Source organism: Nerophis ophidion, linkage group LG03 (assembly GCF_033978795.1).
Source record: "Nerophis ophidion isolate RoL-2023_Sa linkage group LG03, RoL_Noph_v1.0, whole genome shotgun sequence".
Classification (NCBI taxonomy): Eukaryota; Metazoa; Chordata; class Actinopteri; order Syngnathiformes; family Syngnathidae; genus Nerophis; species Nerophis ophidion.
Window position 1 is genome coordinate 47,629,740 of NC_084613.1, and position 24,710 is coordinate 47,654,449.

General features: G+C 39.3%; 1 protein-coding gene across 1 annotated transcript in view; it reads right to left on the reverse strand.

The window, feature by feature from the left end:
* The window catches only part of LOC133549711 (pleckstrin homology domain-containing family G member 3), a 98,847-nt gene that overhangs the window by 58,095 nt on the left and 16,042 nt on the right, over positions 1 to 24,710 (reverse strand). The window contains exon 2 of the mRNA XM_061895420.1: positions 20,661 to 20,728. Coding sequence (XP_061751404.1) covers positions 20,661 to 20,709 — 49 coding nt within the window. The 5' untranslated portion in view covers positions 20,710 to 20,728. The remainder of the gene's footprint in view (positions 1 to 20,660; positions 20,729 to 24,710) is intronic.

Sequence of the window (24,710 nt, forward strand, 5' to 3'; positions counted from 1 at the left end):
TCTAATCCATTATTATTATTATTATTATTATTAAAGACACTAAAGACTTTTTTTGTCTCAATTCATGCTTCTGTAAGACATTTTCGTAAATGTTGGGTAATATTGGCATCTGAATGAGCAAATTTTTAGATGAAATTCAGAATTTTTGAAGAAGGGCTGGCACGTTTCTGAAAATATTTTTTTTTCTCTTATAGGAGCAAACAATGTCGGGATAAGCTCACATTTAATCTGTAAACCTCCCTTGTGCTCGACCCCCTACTCTTAAAGAATCCGGCTGTGCTCTGTGACCTCAGTGTATAGGCATGTGATGATCCACTTAGAAAAACCCCTCCATCGACATCCCAACCCACACCACTCGCTTACTCAGCAGGCCCACGATCTATGCCACAATCACACTTCCTCTGGTCAACACATATGGGCCTGATGGAGGTGGGAGTCCACTGTAAACTTTAGCACCAGCTTGAAGGTTGACGATTGTACCTGAAGGCTGGTGGTAAAACAGCTGCGTGTGCTAAGTGTGGAGAAGGAGCTTAATTTACTTTACACCTAAATGGTCTTCACATAGAGGGTTTAAAGGTGTGATAAAGTGTATTTAGTGGTTTGGGCATCTTTAAAAATAACTGACTATTCATCACAACAGCTAACCCTTGACTTAGTACACCATCCATCCATCCATCTTCTTCCGCTAATTTGAGGTCGGGTCGTGGGGGCAGCAGCCTAAGCAGGGAAGCCCAGACTTTCCTATACCCATCCACTTCGTTCAGCTCGTCCCGGGGGATCCCAAGGCGTTCATAGGCCAGCCAGGAGACATAGTCTCCCCAACGTGTCCTGGGTCTTCCCTGTGGCCTCCTACCGGTTGGACGTGCCCTAAACACCTCCTTAGGGAGGCGTTCGGGTGGAACCCTGACCAGATACCCGAACCACCTTATCTGGCTCCTTTCGATGTAGAGGAACAGCAGCTATACTTTGAGTTACTCCCGGATGGCAGAGCTTCTCAACCTATCTCTAAGGGAGAGACCCGGAGGAAACTAATTTCGGCTGCTTGTACCCGTGATCTTGTCCTTTCGGTCATAACCCAAAGCTCATGACCATAGGTGAAGATGGGAACTTTGACTCAATTTAGTACACATTATTTATAAACAAAAAAAAGCATCTGAATAATAACACCACATGCTGACAGATTCTTCCCTCTGATTACACGTAATATACAAAGGAAAATCTGAGCAGAAAAAAGGCAAATATGTTTAATATGTTCAAGCCATTCATAATACAATTATAAATAAAAAGATACCAAACAAAAGTAGTAAATCACAAGAAACAAAAACCAGCGTCCCCCCACAGATGAATTTGCAGCGCCATAAATAGATTTGGCCCTACTTGTTAAGAATTTGGAGGTGGGAGGAAGCCGGAGTACCCGGAGGGAACCCACGCATTCACGGGGAGAACATGCAAACTCCACACAGAAAGATCCCGAGCCTGGATTTGAACCCAGGCCCTAGTGTGTGAATGTTGTCTGTCTATCTGTGTTGGCCCTGCGATGAGGTGGCGACTTGTCCAGGGTGTACCCCGCCTTCCGCCCGATTGTAGCTGAGATAGGCGCCAGCACCCCCCGCTACCCCGAAAGGGAATAAGCGGTAGAAATGGATGGATGGATGTTAAGAATTTTTGATTTGTATGCAAGTTTATGTGGAGACAAAGTTTTTAGAACATTTTGCTTTGAAACGGCCTCTTCAGGTTTATGGTAAATTGGTAGCTTTCTATCACCGCAGAAATCATTGCTAATGATATTTTCCAACACTTTAAGACATACAGTATATCCAAAACATAAATAGCTTCTCCTAAGTGTGTGCCATGTTTTATTGATGTTCTGATATAAATATAGCCAGAATAATATAGCTTTCTTTATTTAGTTAATAGCATCTGACTGCCAAACAAATAAGCTATTATGGTTAACATGCCACAAGCGGAGTACAGTTTAATTAAGACTTATATGCAAGTATATTTGCTGCCATTGTTTGTATTAATGTTCAGTTTATATTAGAGATGTTCTGATCAAGAATCTTTTTAATATTTTTTATAAGCACCTTCAAAAAAAAACAACATCACCCTTAAACCTAAGTAAAACTAAAATAATGCTATTTGGTAAAAGTAGAAGGGAAATTCAAACACAAATACAAATATGGCGGCATAGAAATTGAAAAAGTAAATTAAACCAAATTTCTAGGTATAATGATTGATGATAAAATGAACTAAAAATCTAATGTAAAAAATGTACAACATAAAGTAGCAAGAAACACGTCAATAATGAATAAAGCAAAATATGTTCTAGACCAAAAATCTCTCCATATTCTCTACTGCCCGCTAGTGTTACCGTATCAGAGTTATTGTGCAGAAATATGGGGAACTAACTACAATAGTATACTTCATACAGTATGTCTGATTCTGATTCATCATTAACGGTGTTACAAAAACGATCAGTTAGAATAATACATAATGTTGGATATACACGATCAAACCCTTTATTCATTGAATCGAAAATACTGAAATTGCACGACATAGCGAATTTGCAAACAGCTAAAATTCTACACAAGGCAAACTACAATCTGCTACCCAAGAATATACAGCAATTCTTCTCAACAGAAGAGGAGAAATATAATCTTAGAGAAAATTTTTATTTAAAACATGTGTACGCATGTACAACACTTAAGACCTTCAGTATATCAGTATGTGGAATTAATTTATGGAATGGATTAAGCAAAGAAAACCAACAATGTAATAATATAATCCACTTCCAGAAACTCTTCAAACTTAAAGTGTTTACAAAGTACAAAGAAGAAGAACCATGATTAACATTCTGAATTTATGATTCCATCCTTTCATTTTCTAGATAATCTTACTTTTCTCACCGTATGAAATATAACTTATCTCACTCATTTTTATTTATTTATTTATTTATTTTTAATGTTATTACTTATGGAGTATATTTGTGAATGAATTGAGAACAGGAAGTGAACCAAAGTTTTAGCAACTGCTATGTAAAATAAAAGGGGTAGGATTAAATACTCCTTTTCGAATTTGTTGAATAGAGAAACTGGAAATTGTGATATATCATGTTGTATGCATGCATGCATGTTCGAAATAAACACAAACAACTCAACTGAAAAATAATTAAAATATGATGATAAAACAACAAAGGTTACTATAACATAAAAAATAATCAAACAAAGGACAGCTACAATAAATATGAAATTTTGAACAAATGCTTTTGAGTGTTGATTTGATTGTATAAAGTGAATCAATGTTGTGAATGTCAGTTAGTAAACAGTTCCAGAGTTTGGAAGCAGAGTGACTGAAAGTTTTGCTCCCCATGGTGATGAGGAGGGTTGATGGCATAACAAGGTGGATGAAATGGATGGAAGAAGAGGATCTGAGGAAGCGTGCTGGAGTAGCAATCTGGAGGAGGTCAGAAAAATAAGGAGGTGTAAAGTTGTGGATGGTCTTGAAGGTATATAGAATGATTTTGTAGTTAATTATTTGCCTGACCAGAAGCAAGTGAATTTTTTGTAGGATGGGTGTGATAAGATGGAATGAAGGGGTTTTGGTTATTAACATCCATAAGTGAGATCGGTCGATACCAATACTAATCACATGTATTTACTGTAAATGTTTTAAATGTATGGTGAGTGCAATTGACAGTGTAACAATATCAACACTATATTTTAACTAATTCCTTATTCTCTTTTTCCATACATTGTTTGATCAAAACAAGGTCAATACTACACAATAACTAAACAAAAGCAAAAACAACTACCTCTTCTTCTACTCATTTAATCCCTTTGGGTTTGCCCTCAAAAAGGTCTTCTGTGTCCAGGGAATCATTCCCTGAATTTGTAAACATCAACAAAAAGAAATACAATAAGATTCTGACAAAATAAAAATATCGATCTGATCACTCTAGTATCGATTATCTACTGATACCTTACATTTCAGGTACTGACTGAGAAAATGCTGATAATCTTTAGAATGTGCAAATAGGCAGGTGATCCTGTAATGACTTTCTGCAGAACCGAACAAACAATATGACAGGTGCTAAAAAGAAAAGTGGCCTTCTTGATCGGAAATCTGACTACAAAAAACATTGCATTGTTAGCGTTTTATTAAATGTGTTGGTTATCAATACGAATTTGCGAAAATCAATCAGATTAAAGTCATTCAATGACTCGCATATATGTTATTACATATTTTCTTACTTTGATTGTACCTTGTATTACTTGTATTTTTTCATTCCATTTTTTACCAAGCTAAATTTTGTCCTGTTGTCCTTTTAATACTGTACAGTAAGAAAATGTTACACTGCAACTATAGATTTTTGCAAATGTGGGACAGTAAATTCCCTCTTATCCTATGTTGTATGGATGTGTGTGTCTGCAGTCATTCCGTCCCTGGCTCACCTCTTTCAATCGTGTTAATTAAGGGGTACCAAACTTGAATTGAGAAAGTACCAAAATTTGAACATGGATGGGAGCACTCACATTAGTGACATATGACCAATTGTAAGTGTGGGACCAAGCACTGCAAGATTGGCTTATTGTGAGTACACCCTTCGTATTGTCCCTCCGAATAAAGTCCATCAGGTCTCAACATATGTGTGAACTGCTCTTCCATTCAAATCTGATCACCATGGGAAAGACCAAAGCTCTGTCAGAGAAATTCAAGGCCAAGGATGTAAAAGTGGGCTACATGACCCTCAGCAGAAAGTCTGTTGAGAAAGACTTAAAATGTAAAAACTTAAGATCCTATACTCAATTGCTCTCGCTTTGGGCAAAATGTGCAATGATCAAATATGTGTTTTGCAACTGTATAACATTTCAACTGATTTTTTAACATTACGATACTATTTGATAACTTTGATTGATTTCAATGGATGTCTGAGAAGACAACTGAAGAGCTTCTGAATAATGTGGGTAATCCAGTGGAAGAGTTGTATAGGAGGAACCCAATTGTAGGGTGCAGTATCATGATTTACAATGAAAGAAATGCCTTTAAAGGGATTGACAAGGTCTGAGGCAATAAAAATACAAGGCAGCGATGATGGAGTTTTTGGGAGTATAAAAACAAGACTCTTAAGTAATACTGGAATGGAATATAGAGTATCTTACAAATTTAGTACTGTATGAGTGCAATATTAGTGCATAACTTAGTATGTTAAAAAGCAATTAAGCAGTAAAAGATTTCCAGTCCAGGGGTTGCATTAAAAAATTCCTGCTCAGATTGCTGCCATCATCTATCTACATCCACATCCCTACATATCCACTGGACCAGAAAAGCTGCAAAGAATGGAGATGATCCACCCGTCCCCCAGAAGCCTTTTAAAGCTGTACATTCTGCACACACAGCTACATTCCTGCCAGGGGGTAAGTAGATCAGCGGGTGTCCTTATCTTTGAGAGAGCTGCAACAAGTCTGCTGATGCCTGACTGAGCATCAACCATCAAGCTGACTGCTGAGACGTACATCAACCTGTTAATGTGTTATGATAGGTAGGAATTGCCAACCAGGTGAGAGGAAAGTTGCACTGAGGTGAAAAGTCTGAGGTGTTTTTATGTTCCTATCATTCCAATCCTCTGGAAAAATAATCAAGGGACAACGAATGCCTAAATCAGATGTGAGAGAACATCCGCTGCTTGCTGGAGAATAAAAATACTTGCCTTAAGGCAGATTTTCAGGTAAAACATCACAAAGGATTTGCCCGCATGCTTGTGGCCAAGAAAAAAAAAAAAAAAAAAGACTGCTCTTTTCAGTTCATAAACCTTTGACCCTGCAGGGCAATTGCACTTGGATAGTCACCACAATGTTTACCTTGACCACACTCGCCTAGTTTCACCAATTGCGTTACTTAAATACACTCACCACATCCAATTCAAGCACCCCAACAACATTATTGTCAATTAATGAATACCCAATCAAGGAATAGTGACTGAATGAGGCGCACCGCCACGTCATTTTCATTGCCACCACACCTTGAAAATAAGTTTTTTTAATGTGAAATTAATTAAAGTAATGTCATGTATTGTAGCCCCCAGAAGAGGTCACACAAAGTCCGACGCCATTTTTAATTTTAATTGCCAATCTTATGATAACAATTCCAACAGGTTTAACCTCTCGTCCAAACACTTTTGTCTCTGTGCTTTCCCAGACACATAACAATACTTCATTTTCCGCAAATATGCATTCAAGCACAGACGATTTGTGATCGTGAGAAAAATCAACATCAAATCAAAACCACACAAACATAAAATGTTACAACCAGCAAGTTGTTACAGTATGAAAGGGTAAAAACGCACGCATGCATGCACACACGTGTATATATATATATATATATATACAGTATATATATGTCTTAGTTGGATTATCCAGAGAATAGTGCTCGATACTGTGGTAGAGCGCAATATGTATGTGTGGGAAAAATCACAAGACTACTTCATCTCTACAGAACTGTTTCATGAGGGGTTCCCTCAATCGTCAGATTTTATTTTTTTTTACTAACTAAATTACTAAAATCTCCTGACGATTGAGGGAACCCCTCATGAAACAGTTCTGTAGAGATGAAGTAGTCTTGTGATTTTTCCCACACATACATATACACACACATATATATATATATATATACATATATATATATACATATATATATATATATATATATACATATATATATATATATATATATACATATATATATATATATATATATATACATATATATACATATATATACATATATATACATATATACATATATATATATACATATATATATATATATATACATATATATATATATATACATATATATATATATACATATATATATATATATATATATATATATATACATATATATATATATACATATATATATATATATATATATATATATATATATACATATATATATATATATATATATACACATATATATATATATATATATATATATATACATATATATATATATATATATATATATATATATATATATACATATATATATATATATATATATATACACATATATATATATATATATATATATATACATATATATATATATATATATACATATATATATATATATACATATATATATATATATATACATATATATATATATATATACATATATATATATATATATATATATATATATATATATATATACATATATATATATATATATATATATATATATATATACATATATATATATATATATACATATATATATATATATATATATATATATATATATATATATATATATATATATATATATATATATATATATATATATATATATATATATATGTACTGGGGCTGCAACTAATGATTAATTTGATAATCGATTAATCTGTTGATCATTACTTTGATTAATCCATTAAAAATCGGATAAAAGAGACAAACTACATTTATATCCTTTCCAATACTTTATTTTAAAAAAAACAGCATACTGGTACCATGTCCTTTCGACTTGCCAAATAAAACAAGGCACATGTTAGAAAAATGTTTTTTATTTTCATTTTTTATAAAGTGCACCATTCTCCTGCACAATAGCAATAATTCTGCTTTGGGGAATTTCAAACCTGTCTTAATAATAATAATGGATTAGATTTATATCGCACTTTTCTATTGCTATATACTCAAAGCGCTCACAGAGAAGTGGGAACCCATTATTCATTCACACCTGGTGGTGGTAAGCTACATTTGTAGCCACAGCTGCCCTGGGGTAGACTGACGGAAGCGTGGCTGCAAGTTTGCGCCTACGGCCCCTCCGACCACCACCAATCATTCATTCATCATTCATTCACCAGTGTGAGCGGCACCGGGGGCGAAGGGTGAAGTGTCCTGCCCAAGGACACAACAGCAGCGACTTTGATGTCAATAGGTGGGAAGCGAACCTGCAACCCTCAGGTTTCTGGCACGGCCGCTCTACCCACTTTGCCATGCCGCTCCATCTTCTACCTATTCCAAACACTTTGCAATGTTGGATGCTGAGTGTCTTTCCTCTAGTGGCATGGTCGTAAGGCAGATTGACTTCATGTTCCATTCTTCTCCAATGTAGTGACATGTATTGCCAAGATAGGCTACACTTGTCCACACATCAGTAGTGAGAGCAATTTGCTCTGTGTGGCTTTTATGTCAGTCTGCACTGCTTGAAATGTTTGCTCGTACTTCCTCTCCATCAGTTTGGTATAATGGGTCCTTGAGGGAAGAATGTAACCAGGGTTGAGGACGTGAATCATTTGTCTAAAACCTTCATCCTCCACCATTGATAGTGGCCTCATGTCAGTTAGCAACATATTCAGGTAGCATCAGTCAATGCAGCCGCGTGCTGTGGTGTGCACACCTTCCTTTGTACCAAGTCGCTAATGCTGCCTTGTTTCTTTCTGAAATGAGAGAAACCATATTATGAACGTACATAGTAGCCTCATTTACATGTAACTCAATACACACCCAGTTGATTTTATTAATCATTTCTGACGTAAAAGGCAAATGCCACCACTTTAAAAAAAACAGCTAAATTAAATAAATGGACTTTGGAGTTGCAGAATACACCAATAATAACACAGAAATGTAACTCATCAGATCAGAACTGGGTCAGATAATGTACACGTTTCTGTTGTGAATAATAAAGGATTCATTTTAGGCTGCCTCTGAATAATAGCATGAAAAATTCCAGCACCTTTATAACGTTTCGTTATACTAAAGCGTCACTCAAATCTAAATAGATGTATATGGCTTTTTGGGGCCCGGCTACATCGATCAATTATGAAACTAACCTGAGATATTTCTGTCCGTTATGTTTATTTCCAAATCGTTAAGCGTGCGTTTTCGTTCTTACAACGGAGTCAAATGTGCCGGAGACACATTATCAGCCCAGCGTTGCAGAAAAGGGATAACGTTAACGTTACTCACAAAAAGAGCTGCCATGCTTAAAGGGGAACATTATCACCAGACCTATGTAAGCGTCAATATATACCTTGATGTTGCAGAAGAAGACCATATGTTTTTTTAACCGATTTCCAAACTCTAAAAGGGTGAATTTGGCGATTTAAACGCCTTTCGCTGTCGGAGCGATGACCTTTCACCCGTGACGTCACAATGGAAAGTATTCCACCATTTTCTCAAACACATTACACACACAAGACAAATCAGCTCTGTTATTTTCCGTTTTTTCGACTGTTTTCCGTACCTTGGAGACATCATGCCTCGTCGGTGTGTTGTCGGAAGGTGTAATCAATCAATCAATCAATGTTTATTTATATAGCCCCAAATCACAAATGTCTCAAAGGACTGCACAAATCATTACGACTACAACATCCTCGGAAGAACCCACAAAAGGGCAAGGAAAACTCACAACCAGTGGGCAGAGAGAATTCACATCCAGTGGGATGCCAGTGAAAATGCTGACTATGAGAAACCTTGGAGAGGACCTCAGATGTGGGCGACCCCCCCTCTCTAGGGGACCGAAAGCAATGGATGTCGAGCTGGTCTAACATGATACTGTGAAAGTTCAATCCATAGTGGCTCCAACACAGCCGCGAGAGTTCAGTTCAAGCGGATCCAAGACAGCAGCGGAAGTCCCATCCACAGGAAACCATCTCAAGTGGATCAGCCGCGTAGAGATGTCCCCAACCGATACAGGCGAGCGGTCCATCCTGGGTCCCGAAGAGCGGTCCATCCTGGGTCTCGACTCTGGAGAGCCAGTACTTCATCCATGGTCATTGGACCGGACCCCCTCCACAAGGGAGGGGGGGACATAGGAGGAAGAAAAGAAGCGGCAGATCAACTGGTCTAAAAAGGAGGTCTATTTAAAGGCTAGATACTCTAGCCTTTAAATAGACCTCCTTTTTAGACCAGTTGATCTGCCGCTTCTTTTCTTCCTCCTATGTCCCCCCCTCCCTTGTGGAGGGGGTCCGGTCCAATGACCATGGATTGAAGTACTAGGCTCTCCAGAGTCGACGACCCAGGATGGACCGCTCTTCGGGACCAGGACTGGAAACGCTCTAGCCCTGATCGGTTGGGGACATCTCTAAGCGGCTGATCCTTTGACGATGGTTTCTGTGGATGGGACTTCGCTGCTGTCTTGGAATCCGCTACTGAACTGAACTTACTAGCCGAGCTGTGTCTGGAGCCAGCTATAGGATTCGAACTTTCTTGTTCTTGTCAAAAGTCTAGCAGCCGCATTTTGTACTAGCTGTAATCTTTTAATGCTAGACATGGGGAGACCCGAAAATAATACGTTACAGTAATCGAGACGAGACGTAACAAACGCATGGATAATGATCTCGGCGTCTTTAGTGGACAAAATGGAGCGAATTTTAGCGATATTACGGAGATGAAAGAAGGCGGTTTTAGTAACGCTTTTAATGTGTGACTCAAAGGAGAGAGTTGGGTCGAAGATAATACCCAGATTTTTTACAGAGTCACCTTGTTTTATTATTTGGTTGTCAAATGTTAAAGTTGTATTATTAAATAAAGGTCGGTGTCTAACAGGACCGATAATCAGCATTTCCGTTTTTTTGGCATTAAGTTGCAAAAAGTTAGCGGACATCCATTGTTTAATTTCATTAAGACACGCTTCCAACTGACTACAGTCCGGCGTGTTGGTCAGCTTTAGGGGCATGTAGAGTTGGGTGTCATCAGCATAACAGTGAAAGCTAATACCGTATTTGCGTATGACGTCACCCAGCGGCAGCATGTAGATGCTGAAGAGTACAGGGCCAAGGACCGAACCCTGGGGAACTCCACACGTTACCTTAACATAGTCCGAGGTCACACTGTTATGGGGGACGGACTGCATCCTATCAGTAAGATAAGAGTTAAACCATGACAGGGCTGAGTCTGACATACCAATTCGTGTTTTGATACGCTCTAATAAAATATTATGATCGACGGTGTCGAAAGCAGCGCTAAGATCGAGGAGCAGCAACATAGATGACGCATCAGAGTCCATCGTTAGCAATAGATCATTAGTCAATTTTGCGAGGGCTGTCTCAGTCGAGTGATTTGCCCTGAAACCGGATTGAAAGGTTTCACATAGATTGTTAAACGCTAAGTGTTCATTTAGCTGCTCTACAACAATTTTTTCGAGGATTTTCGAAATAAAGGGAAGGTGAGACACCGGTCGGTAGTTTACCATGAGGTCAGGATCGAGGTTAGGTCTTTTAAGGAGAGGATGAATAACTGCTTTTTTGAATGCAAGGGGAACAGTGCCCGAGGAAAGTGATAAGTTTATAATATTTAGCACTGATGGACCTAATAATACAAAAAGCTCCTTGATAAGTTTCCCAGGAAGTGGGTCAAGTAAACATGTTGTTTGTTTTATTCCATTTACACGTTGTAACAATCCTTCTAATGTTATTTCATCAAAACGAGAGAAACTATTTTGGATATTTGCAGTATCCGCCGTATATACAATCGTATCTGTGTTACTATAACCCAGTTGTAGCTGGGACGCATTGTCTTTAATCTCCTTTCTAATAAGTTCAATTTTCTTATTAAAGAACTTCATAAAGTCATCTGCCGAATGGGTGGAGCTACTGGAAGGAGTCCCTTTTTGGGTTAGCAATGCTACTGTACTAAACAAAAATTTTGGATCGTTTTTATTAATGCGGATGAGATTTGAGTAATAATTAGTTTTAGCTAAGGTAAGCATGCGTTTATAAGTTATTAAACTATCACTCCATGCCTGATGGTGCACCTCAAGTTTAGTCGTGCGCCATTTGCGTTCCAGCTTTCTACATAATAATTTCTGAGCTCTAGTTTCTCCAGTAAACCATGGCGTACGCCTTTTTGGAGCCTTTTTTAACTTCAGCGGTGCTATACTATCAATGGTTTCGCGCAGGGCGTTGTTAAAGTTGTTAGTGAGGTTATCAATAGAGCCCACATACTTTGGGAACGGTGCCATTACCGAGGGCAGTAGGTCCGCAAGAGTCGTCGTTGTGGCAGCATTAATGTTGCGGCTGCTATAGCAGTTATTATTATTATTAGTTTGACGAACATGCGTCTGAACGTCGAATTTTATAAGGTAATGATCGGACAATACTTTAGTATACGGGAGTATCGTAACTTTGGAAACGGTGATACCTCTGACAAGCACTAGGTCTATCGTATTACCGCTGCGATGCGTCGGTTCATTTATTATTTGTGTAAGACCACAGCTATCAATTATAGTCTGGAGCGCCACGCACGGTGGGTCCAATGGGGTATTCATATGGATATTAAAGTCCCCCATTATAATTATATTATCGGCGTGCGTCACTAGATCAGCAACAAACTGAGAATTCACTAATAAAGTCCGAATAGGGCCCTGGGGGGCGGTAGATAACGGCCAGGCACAGAGGCAGAGGTGTGGCAGACTTCATAGAAAGCACCTCAAACGATTTATATTTATTATTTAAGTTAGGACTAAAGTTAAAGTTTTCGTTGTATATTAGTGCGACACCCCCTCCCCTTTTGAGGTGACGGGCAATATGCGCATTCGTATAGTTAGGAGGGGATGCCTCATTTATCGCAAAAAAGTCGTCTGGTTTAAGCCAGGTTTCGCTAAGACCGATGACGTTAAGGTTGTTGTCTCTAATGACCTCATTGACTAATAACGTTTTGGGAGACAAAGATCTGATGTTTAGAAAGCCCATATTATAGGTAGTAGGCTGTTTTAAGGAGTTGTTGATAAAATTATCCGTAGTAGCAATATTAATAATGTTGCGTTTATTATGCGCAGTGTACTTAAAATAATTACGACCATATCTAGGAATTGATATGACGGGAATTTTCAGATTGTCTACTTGGCGCTGCGACAAACTGAACGCATCATAATTTGCCACCTCAGTAGAACGCATGTCTAACTCTGACGTAGTCATAGACACAGTAGAAAAAACATTTTGTGAGTTGTGTATTATTCTACGAAAATTGCTATGTGTACAGGGATCGTCCAGCCTGGCGCTGGCTAGTTCTAGCTTAACTGACTCCATACCCAGGCTAGCAGGCTCTGTAATTGCCTGTGACCGGGCTTGCTCTAGTGCAGTTAGTCAAATGTGGCTCAATGCGAAGTCTATGTTCCGAGACAAGAGGATAGCGCCTTCCTGGTTAGGGTGAAGGCCGTCTCTCCTCAGCAAGCCAGGTTTGCCCCAGAAAGAGGGCCAATTATCAATAAACGTAAATCCCTGTTGTCTGCAGAAGCTATCCAGCCACTTGTTAAGAGAGACTAATCTGCTATATCTCTCATCATTGCCTCTCCCAGGCAGGGGGCCAGAGACAATTACTCGATGCCTGGACATCTTTCTGGCGAGATTACAAGCCCTGCCTATGTTTCTCTTTGTAATCTCTGATTGTCTCATCCTAACGTCATTGGAGCCAACGTGTATTACTATATTCGCATAACTAGTGGTGCGGTTAGCCTGCCGTACATGTTTACTAGACCTGTTGCGAGTTAGCTCCCACGATCAGGGACGGATTCAAGTTGTCTTATGTGGAGTGTGCATCGATTAACACGGCATGCTAATCGATGCTAACATGGCAGAAACGGCAAGAATGTGTGGATATCCTGCGACACTCAAAGCAGATGCATTTCCAACGATAAAGTCAACAAAATCACAAAGGTGAGTTTTGTTGATGTTATTGATTTGTGTGCTAATCAGACATATTTGGTCATGTCATGACTGCCAACTAATCGATGCTAACATGCTATTTAGGCTAGCTGTATGTACATTTGTAGCTATATTTGCATCCAGCCTTTCCCTCCACCCACATTTAATGCCAAACAAACACTTACCAATTGACGGATTTAAGTTGCTCCGGTGGTCAAAAGATGCAATTGTTGGTTAGAAGGCGATCGCCTAATAGTTTCAATAGCTATTCGCTCAATAGCTTCAGTTTCTTCTTCAATTTCGTTTTCGCTATCTGCCTCCACACTCCAACCATCCGTTTCAATACATGCGTAATCTGTTGAATCGCTTAAGCCGCTGAAATCCGAGTCTGAATCCAAGCCAATGTCGCTATATCTTGCTGTTCTATCCGCAATGTTGTTGGTATTGGCGTCACTATGTGACGTCACAGGAAAATAGACAGGTGGATTTACAGATAGCGAAAATCAGGCACTTTATAGCCTTTTTTCGTGATATTCCATGATGGGTAAAATTTTGAAAAAAACTTCGAAAAATAAAACATGCCACTGGGAACTGATTTTTATTGGTTTTAACCCTTCTGAAATTGTGATAATGTTCCCCTTTAACTCATGAAAGCCTCTTGCGACTCATAACAACACAGAAAATGAGGCCGTCGACTCTCCAACACGTTCCAAACACTCTGAAAATTAATACACAACAGTTGCTGCAGTGCTGCCTTAAAAAAAATCTTGGACAATACGGATCAATTTATCCGGACTCTGGACTTAAAGTTACGTACCGTAAGTACCGTGAGTTCTTCCCTTCATCCATGGCTCCTCTTCAGGTGCTCCTGAAGCAATGTTGTCTTTCTGTGCCACACGACGTCCATGCTGCACATTTTGCAGGAAATGTAATCTTTGCAGTGTTTAAATCAAAATGTTTCAATACTTTGGACGACTTAGGTTGTACACTTTTCTCCATTGAAGCATTAACCTCAAGATGTTTCTCCGCTGAACTATCGTTCCTGTTTTCCTCCGCATTTTTTCGCATGCTTCTCGGCAAAGGACAAGGCGTGGTCACGTGAGCTGCACATGACATATCATTGGCTGGCTTACTGCCACCACATGAGACGTACACTGAGCGCCGCCCTGGCGCTTTTTTGTACCGTTTTTGTACTTATTTTGACTATTGTTTCTCAGCTGTCTGTAAATGTTGCAGTTTATAAATAAAGGTTTAGGGTAAAAAATGTTTTTTTTAAATGAATAAAGAGCCTCCGCGCATGCGCAGTGCATGCATCCAACGAATCGATGACTAAATTAATCGCCAACTATTTTTATAATCGATTTTAGTCGATTAATTGTTGCAGCCCTAATATATACATACATATATATGTACATATCCATCCATCCATTTTCTACCGCGTATACATATATATATACATATATTCTGTGGTATGTGTTTTATGTTGCACGATTGCGCCAAGTAAAATTCCTAGTTTGTGAACCCGTTCTCAAACAATGGCAATAAAAAAACTCTTCTGATTCTTCTGATATGTGTATATATATATACACACATACATACACACACACACATACATTATATATATATATATATATATATATATATATATATATATATATATATATATATATATATATATATATATATACATACACACACATATATTCTGCGTTGTGTTTTATGTTGCACAATTGCGCCAAGTAAAATTCCTATTTTGTGAACCCGAGTCCTATCGGGTTCTTTTGGCTCATAGGACTCCAGAGGCAGTGGACAGGTACCGACAGGCCAAGCGGTGTGCAGCTTCAGCGGTCGCAGAGGCAAAAACTCGGACATGGGAAGAGTTTGGGGAAGCCATGGAAAATGACTTCCGGATGGCTTCGAAGCGATTCTGGACCACCATCCGCCGCCTCAGGAAGGGGAAGCAGTGCACTGTCAACACCGTATATGGTGCGGATGGTGTTCTGCTGACCTCAACTGCGGATGTTGTGGATAGGTGGAAGGAATACTTCGAAGACCTCCTCAATCCCACCAACACGTCTTCCTATGAGGAAGCAGTGCCTGGGGAATCTGTGGTGGACCCTCCTATTTCTGGGGCTGAGGTTGCTGAGGTAGTTAAAAAGCTCCTCGGTGGCAAGGCACCAGGGGTGGATGAGATCCGCCCGGAGTTCCTTAAGGCTCTGGATGCTGTGGGGCTGTCTTGGTTGACAAGACTCTGCAGCATCACGTGGACATCGGGGGCGGTACCTCTGGATTGGCAGACCGGGGTGGTGGTCCCTCTCTTTAAGAAGGGGGACCGGAGGGTGTGTTCCAACTATCATGGGATCACACTCCTCAGCCTTCCCGGTAAGGTTTATTCAGGTGTACTGGAGAGGAGGCTACGCCGGACAGTCGAACCTCGGATTCAGGAGGAACAGTGTGGTTTTCATCCTGGTCGTGGAACTGTGGACCAGCTCTATACTCTCGGCAGGGATCTTGAGGGTGCATGGGAATTTGCCCAACCAGTCTACATGTGCTTTGTGGACTTGGAGAAGGCATTCGACCGTGTCCCTCGGGAAGTCCTGTGGGGAGTGCTCAGAGAGTATGGGGTATCGGACTGTCTTATTGTGGCAGTCCGATCCCTGTACGATCAGTGTCAGAGCTTGGTCCGCATTGCTGGCAGTAAGTCGGACACGTTTCCAGTGAGGGTTGGACTCCGCCAAGGCTGCCCTTTGTCACCGATTCTGTTCATAACTTTTATGGACAGAATTTCTAGGCGCAGTCAAGGCATTGAGGGGTTCCAGTTTGGTGGCCGCGGGATTAGGTCTCTGCTTTTTGCAGACGATGTGGTCCTGTTGGCTTCATCTGGCCGGGATCTTCAGCTCTCACTGGATCGGTTCGCAGCAGAGTGTGAAGCGGCCGGAATGAGAATCAGCAACTCCAAATCCGAGTCCATGGTTCTCTCCCGGAAAAGGGTGGAGTGCCATCTCCGGCTTGGGGAGGAGACCCTGCCCCAAGTGGAGGAGTTCAAGTACCTAGGAGTCTTGTTCACGATTGGGGGGGAGTGGATCATGAGATCGACAGGCGGATCGGTGCGGCGTCTTCAGTAATGCGGATGTTGTACCGATCCGTTGTGGTGAAGAAGGAGCTGAGCCGGAAGGCAAAGCTCTCAATTTACCGGTCGATCTACGTTCCCATTCTCACCTATGGTCAGGAGCTATGGGTCATGACCGAAAGGATAAGATCACGGGTACAAGCGGCCGAAATGAGTTTCCTCCGCCGTGTGCCGGGGATCTCCCTTAGAGATAGGGTGAGAAGCTCTGTCATCCGGGAGGAGCTCAAACTAAAGCCGCTGCTCCTCCACATCGAGAGGAGCCAGATGAGGTGGTTCGGGCATCTGGTCAGGATGCCACCCGAACGCCTCCCGAGGGAGGTGTTTAGGGCACATCCAACCGGTAGGAGGCCACGGGGAAGACCCAGGACACGTTGGGAAGACTACGTCTCCCGGCTGGCCTGGGAACGCCTCGGGATCCCCCGGGAAGAGCTAGACGAAGTGGCTGGGGAGAGGGAAGTCTGGGCTTCCCTGCTTAGGCTGCTGCCCCCGCGACCCGACCTTGGATAAGCGGAAGAAGATGGATGGATGGATGGATGGGTTCTCAAACAATGGCAATAAAAAAACTCTTCTGAGTCTTCTGAGATATATATTATAGCAATGAGGTGGCGATTTGTCCAGGGTGTACCCCGCCTTCCGCCTGATTGTAGCTGAGATAGGCGCCAGCGCCCCCGGCGACCCCGAAAGGGAATAAGCGGTAGAAAATGGATGGATATATATATATATATATATATATATATATATATATATATATATATATATACACATCCACACACATCAGTGACATGCGGTGAGGTTAATTTCATGGCTGGTGAGGCATTGACGTGCACAGTCAAATTTATAAACGTATGAACCCTAAAGCAGTGGTTCTCAAATGGGGGTATGTGTACCCCTGGGGGTACTTGAAGGTATGCCAAAGGGTACGTGAGATTTTTCAAAAATATTCTAATAATAGCAATAGTTCAAATATCCTTTATAAATATATTGATTGAATAATACTCAACAAAATATGAATGTAAGTTCATAAACTGTGAAAAGAAATGCAACAATGCAATATTCAGTGTTGACAGCTAGATTTTTTGTGGACATGTTCCATAAATATTGATGTCAGAGATTTCTTTTTTTGTGAAGAAATATTTAGAATTAAGTTCATGAATTCAAATTGTTTTCTATTACAATCTCCAAAGAGGGCACTTTAAGTTGATGATTACTTCTATGTGTAGAAATCTTTATAATTGAATCACTTGTTTATTTTTCAACAAGTTTTTAGCTATTTTTATATATATATTTTTCCAAATAGTTCATGAAAGACCACACTACAAATGAGCAATATTTTGCACTGTTGCACAATTTAATAAATCAGAAACTGATGACATAGTGATATATTTTACTTCTTTATCGCTTTTTTTTCAACCAAAAATGCTTTGCTCTGATTAGGAGGTACTTGAATTAAAACAATGTTAACAGGGGGTACATCACTGAAAAAAACACTGCCCTAAAGAGTATCTTATTCACCATTTGATTGGCAGCAGTTAACGGGTTATGTTTAAAAGCTCATACCAGCATTCTTTACACATACAAACTGTAGCACATAAAAAAGCACATTTAATAAAAAAAAACGTTATTATGGTCTTACCTTTACTTATAAATGAAGTCCATGTTCTGCTCCTTCTGAACAAAAGCATCGATAACTTGTTTATTGAAGTATTCCTTATCTTTTTTCGGTTTTAAAAGTCTCTCTGTCTTGATGGAGATCACTGTCTGAAGCAAACCTTTTATCTCCGGCGTTGCATGGTCTTCCTTTAACTATTACCAACGGCTTCGATTGAAAGTCAAGTTTAGTAAAAAAAAGAGTGCGGGTACTTTCCTGGCCGCCTGCAGTCCGGACCTATCTCCCATCGAAAATGTGTGGTGCATTTTGAAGCGTAAAATACGACAGCGGAGACTGTTGAATGACTGAAGCTTTATATAAAACAAGAATGGGAAAGAATTCCACTTTCAAAGCTTCAACAATTAGTTTCCTCAGTTCCCAAACGTTTATTGAGTGTTGTAAAAGAAAAGCTGATGTAACACAGTGGTGAACATGCCCTTACCAAACTACTTTGGCACGTGTTGCAGCCATGAAATTCTAAGTTAATTATTATTTGCAAAAGAAAAATAAAGTTTATAAAATTTGAACATCAAATATCTTGTCTTTGTCGTGCATTCAACTGAATATGGGTTGAAAAAAGGATTTGCAAATCATTGTATTCCGTTTATATTTACATCCAACACAATTTCCCAACTCATATGGAAACAGGGTTTGTATATATGTACATAAACTGTGTGTATATGTATATGTATATATATATATATATATATATATATATATATATATATATATATATGTATATGTATATATGTATATATGTATATATATATATATATATATATATATATATATATATATATATATATATGTATATATATATATATATATATATATATATATCTGTGTGTGTGTGTGTGTGTGTACGGACAAGTGATCCACCGAAAATTCGGCCACCATGAACCGAAAAAAAACTTTAATCACCAAACACAGCGCAGCCAAAACCGGTTACAAACAAGACGCACGCCATTGTCCGGAGCATTGTAAACATTTCCAAGTCTACATTGTGGACGTAATTTTATTATATCCCAAGTATAACCGCGATCAGCGATTTGCAAAATGTGCAAATATTAAGAGGACAGTGGTGGCTTTTAAGGAGAGAAAATCCAACTGGAGCTGCAGCACCAAGCAAGTGCAATGTCATGCTCGCTGCAGCTTGCCTCTTTCGTAAACGTCATCGACAGACCGAAGTGAAACCTCTAAACACAAGAACATGATATAATAACAGCAGAAAAAGATGCTACTTTTGTTGCTATTCGTTTTTGAGAAAAAAAAAAGTCATTTAAAAGTCTCTAGACACATGAACAATTCTCAAAGTACATTGTACAATAAGCAGCCTTAATTAAAAATATGGCAGAATTATATAAATATTAACCGATATGAGCCTTTTGAAACAAAATCATTACATAGCATATTACGCAAAATATTCGACAACATCATAGTGGCCATGCCCCTAACCACAGGTATCTTGGCAATCTAGGGGTAACCCTGCAATCCATCAAGGAACGAAAGTTAGCGAAGTCTAATTTTTGTCCAAACCGGTTCAAGCAAAATCAAAACATTTCCAATTTGTACAAACTGCAAAATCCAAAATGTACTGCCAGAGCATGATGTGGCCTTCAGAGGGAAAACAAGTTCTCATGTGGCTGACACACGTTTCCTTCAGAAAAGTCTCCTCAAGTCAAAGAAAAATGGGAACCATTGACACATTTGTAATCTTCAGCCAAAGAGGAAACCCAGCGCCAAATGTGGAGAGGAGGGGAGGCGTGGGGGTTGAGGAACAGAACAGGCAAACAGATACAAAGAGGGCCTGTGTCAAAGCTGTAGCTAAAGATAATGAACACTAAAATAATATGTAATTTGAGTGACCCCCACTTCTTTTACTCCCTACCATGCAAAGTCAGCATTGCAGACTAGACAAACAATCATAGTTGCCTGTGACAATGACACATTCCGGGTTATGCGTGTGAAGTTGCAGCTGTACGGCGGAGATTGGCAAAGCTCCACAGACACACAAAGACGCTCTGAGCCAAGCAGGGCAGTAGGAGGAGGATGGCTCAAAGCCTGTTCAAGCCATTACATTTCTCTAATTGTTCCACAAGCAACATTTCTCCATTTGGTTCACTATACTACGCATTGGAGGGAAAAGACTGACAAATTAAAGCACTGCACTGTAAGACTTTATAAGTACAGCTTAAGAGGGCACGTCTCATAAAAAGTAAAGCCGGGCTTACCTTCCCCCATTGGGCCCTGGTGGAGAGCAGAATGGGACCCTTCTGGCATGGCACTCAGGCCTTTGGAACTGAAAAACAAAACATGAGGGTAAAAAAAAAAAACATACATCACAAATCAGAGAAAGTGATTCTTAGAGTTAACTCATCATATGTCTCATTTTAAAAAAAACAATCATTATCATAGAAGTGAGGACAAAAAAAAGGTACAGACGTATTTCGTCTTACTGTAATGAAAATAGGAAATTCTTGACATTCCCCCACTCACTGCTCTGGGCTCACTCATGCCAACCACACTGCAATTTAAAGTGTAGCCAGGGTTGTGGTATGCAGAGGCAGCTGTGATATGACTTGAGCTAATGCTAAAAAGAAGAGTAAGGGCAGTGCACAGGTTTTATTGAGCGCCAATGGCGACGAGAGGAACTAAACACCTCTCGCTCTCTCCACATTTATATTCATATGTGTATCTAAATTTAATAGGTCCCTTATATGCACTTTTACCACCCATCAACGTTTCATGGAAATCAGGGGTTGGCATTTAATGGTATCAATCAGAGCAGTACTTATTATTATGTATGTAATTTTGAGTAAAATACATGTAGTAGACAACGATAATATTATGCCCAAAACAGAGATGAGATATTGAGATGGTAAATGGTTACTTATTGCAAAAATCTGCAAAACAAATGTTCAATGTATGTACATAAAAATCTCGATTAAGAGAGAAGTACACAACTACAGTATTTGGGGTGGAGTATTTTTCGAGTCCCTAATGCTAGCAGGAGTTGTGTCCTTTCAAAACAAATCTGCAGCTATTCCCTCTCTAGTTTCTTGCAGTAAATTAACAAGAATCGCTGTGCATGAGAACTTGTCTCGCTGTGATTCCTCGTAAGCCTCCGGCCTTTTAGACATCACATTCTTTGGCCAGTGAGATCACAAGAGCAGGAATTATTCGGGGATTAGAATGTGTATTGTTCCTTTTGCTTTGACTGGCCACTGTGCCGAGCTGACCACCAGGCCAGCAGAGGCTAAAGTGAGCCCACTACCAGGAGGAGTGCCAATTAAGATGTGCAGGAATGCAAAGACAAATGTCACAATGTTGGATATGCACTGCACAGTACTCTAGAGACCTACTGCTGGGTGAAACTACTCACCAAGTAAACTTGTTAACAAGATAAAACAAACATCGGGTATTAATCCTCTTTCGGATAGGATACCCTAAATAGCAACGGATGAATCTTAGTGAATCACAACTCAAAATACTGTACCCATATCCCAAAATAAGTTCTTAAACCGCATTGCCTCAATGACATTCTTCGCAAATGTGGCCAATCTATAAAGTCTTTGGCCCAGTTTGCCCCTTCAAGTTTGAAGTAGTGTTTGTTGTGTTGTAATTTTTTCAAGCAGGCTTTGTGTTTTAGAGGTAGGCTTTGAACTTGTCGTAGCCAAGTAATAAAATCCTAATAATCTCAACTACACTGACCTCTAAGCTAAACCCATTTATAGCCCAGACCAAAACAATGCTAATCTGTCTATAGTCAATGAGACTGACTTGAAAAACATGAGAACACATTTTTTTCCAGTGCTTGATCGTCTTAAGAGAACAAATACAAAAAATGTATAATGTTTCTTAAACTGGGGGCACTAGGCATAAAATCAGTGTACAAGTCATAATTCAACAATTACAACTCATTACATTCCACCTCCTGTTTGCTGACATATGGCAATTCCATATCCTTGTTTTTCTAGGGAGGGGACGTGGCCTGATTTAAAATCCAAAAAAAACACTAGGCATAGGCCAAAATTCATGCTAAAATGTCCACCTGTTCCTAAACTAGCAGCCATTTCAACCAAATGGAGAGCATTTGGTTCCCACAGCTGATGGCTGCATTACCCACAGCATGGGGAGTCAGCAATTTGTTCCTAAATGGGAGACAGATGTAAGCCATTTACATTTTTAATAAAAGGAAAGAGCAGTAATGGATCACTTATTCCAAGGGGTTGATATAAACGTATTTGTTCCTTTGACAATATTTACACTAATTCAAAATCTTTGGCTTTGTTAATTTAAAGCACAACAAACATGTTTAAAGGTACAGATGAGAAAACATGCAGCATGAACTAATACCTAAAGCTTGACCTGTAAGAGAAAAATGCCCCCTGGTGAGAGATGGGCATCTGCAGCATTTATCACCATTATCTACCATGATGGTGGAGTGGTGTGTAACCAGTTAACATGTCTGCAGAGGAAGCTAGAGAAAAAAATTATACTTCTGCTCCCTTATCTTCCCCTTTTTTAGTATGGTTTACAGAGGGCAGAAGCAGAACCAACACAATGTTCCCTAATACTGCTACAGTATAAGCATGTGATTGAAAATAAAATAGCATATCATCCAATCCATTTTATAATAAAAAAATAAAAATCTGTGTACAGAAAAGTTGAATTCACGTGTTTTTTCCTCATTGTCTAGACAGTTTATACCACCATGGACGGAGTGTGCACCTTATTATACTTACACATATAAACTCAAGTATATATATACACACAAGACGCTTGAACCCAAACAATCTTACTAAACCAAAACAAGAGTTTCTATCCATATAAATCAAAACATACCTCAACAACATACTGCCTGTGTCAAAGGCATCTGTAGTTTGACATTGTTGGTGCAAGCTCTTTGAGGATTTGTGCAAACCAAACCCAGCATACTTGATGTTTGTCATTTCCATGGAGCCTAAGTAAAACCAGTTTTAGCAATATTTGTTTAACGGTGAATATTTTAATTACCACAGTTGGGTTTCCAGAAATGTCACTATATCATTTTTGCAAATAGTGTGATTATCATACCAGCGACAACAGGTATGGTAACAAATTATATAATAATACAACATAGTACATTGTTGCATGGTGATACTATCCAGGGCAACATTGAAGTTTTAAACAAATTTGTCTGACATAATCTGAGATATTTTTGCAGTATTGAGTTAGTTTGTCTACTTTTGATAAACACGTCAGTATGTTAATTTCTGCTTTGGTAATTGATGCACTTTAAATCTTTTTCGGTTACAGCCTAAAAAAAATAATACTATTAAAGTTATTATTTGTTGTAAGATGATCTATACATTTTTACTTTTAATAAAGATGTAATGTTGTGCAGAGGTGTACTTCGTACAATTTTATAGACAGATGATACAATTCAGTCTTGGAGGAACGCGGGTGGTGGGCATTAAGTGTTTTCTTTTTGGGGTGGGGGGCATAACAGAAAATAATTAAAAAGCGCTGTTACTATAATAGACACTATCACTCTACTACCTTAGGGCGGGGTACCTCGGTTGGTAGAGCGACAGTGCAGGCGACTTGAAGGTTCCAGATTCGATCCCAGCTTTCGCCATTCTACACACTTCCTTTGTGTCCTTGGGCACTTAACCTACCTGCTCCCAGTGCCACCCACACTGGTTTAAATGTAGCTTAAAGGGGAACATTATCACAATTTCAGAAGGGTTAAAACCAATAAAAATCAGTTCCCAGTGGCTTATTTTATTTTTCAAAGTTTTTTTCAAAATGTTCCCCTTCATGGAATATCCCGAACAAAAGGCTTTAAAGTGCCAGATTTTTGCTCTCTGTGAAGCCACCGTCCATTTTCATGTGACGTCATCTAGTGATGCCAATACAAACAAAATGGCAGATAGCACAGCAAGATATAGCGACATTAGCTTGGATTCAGACTCGGATTTCAGCGGTTTAAGCGATTCAACAGATTACGCATGTATTGAAACGGATGGTTGGAGTATGAAGGCAGATAGTGAAAACAGAATTGAAGAAGAAACTGAAGCTATTGAGCGAATAGCTATTGATGCTATTCGGCCATGTCTGCCTTAGCATCGCCAGTAAAATGTGCAGACCAAACAATCTGGACTTTCGCATCTTGTGACACTGGAGCAACCTAAATCCGTCGGTTGGTAAGTGTTTGTTTGGCATTAAATATGGGTGGCGGGAAACGCTGGATGCAAATATAGCTACAAATGTACATACAGCTAGCCTAAATAGCATGT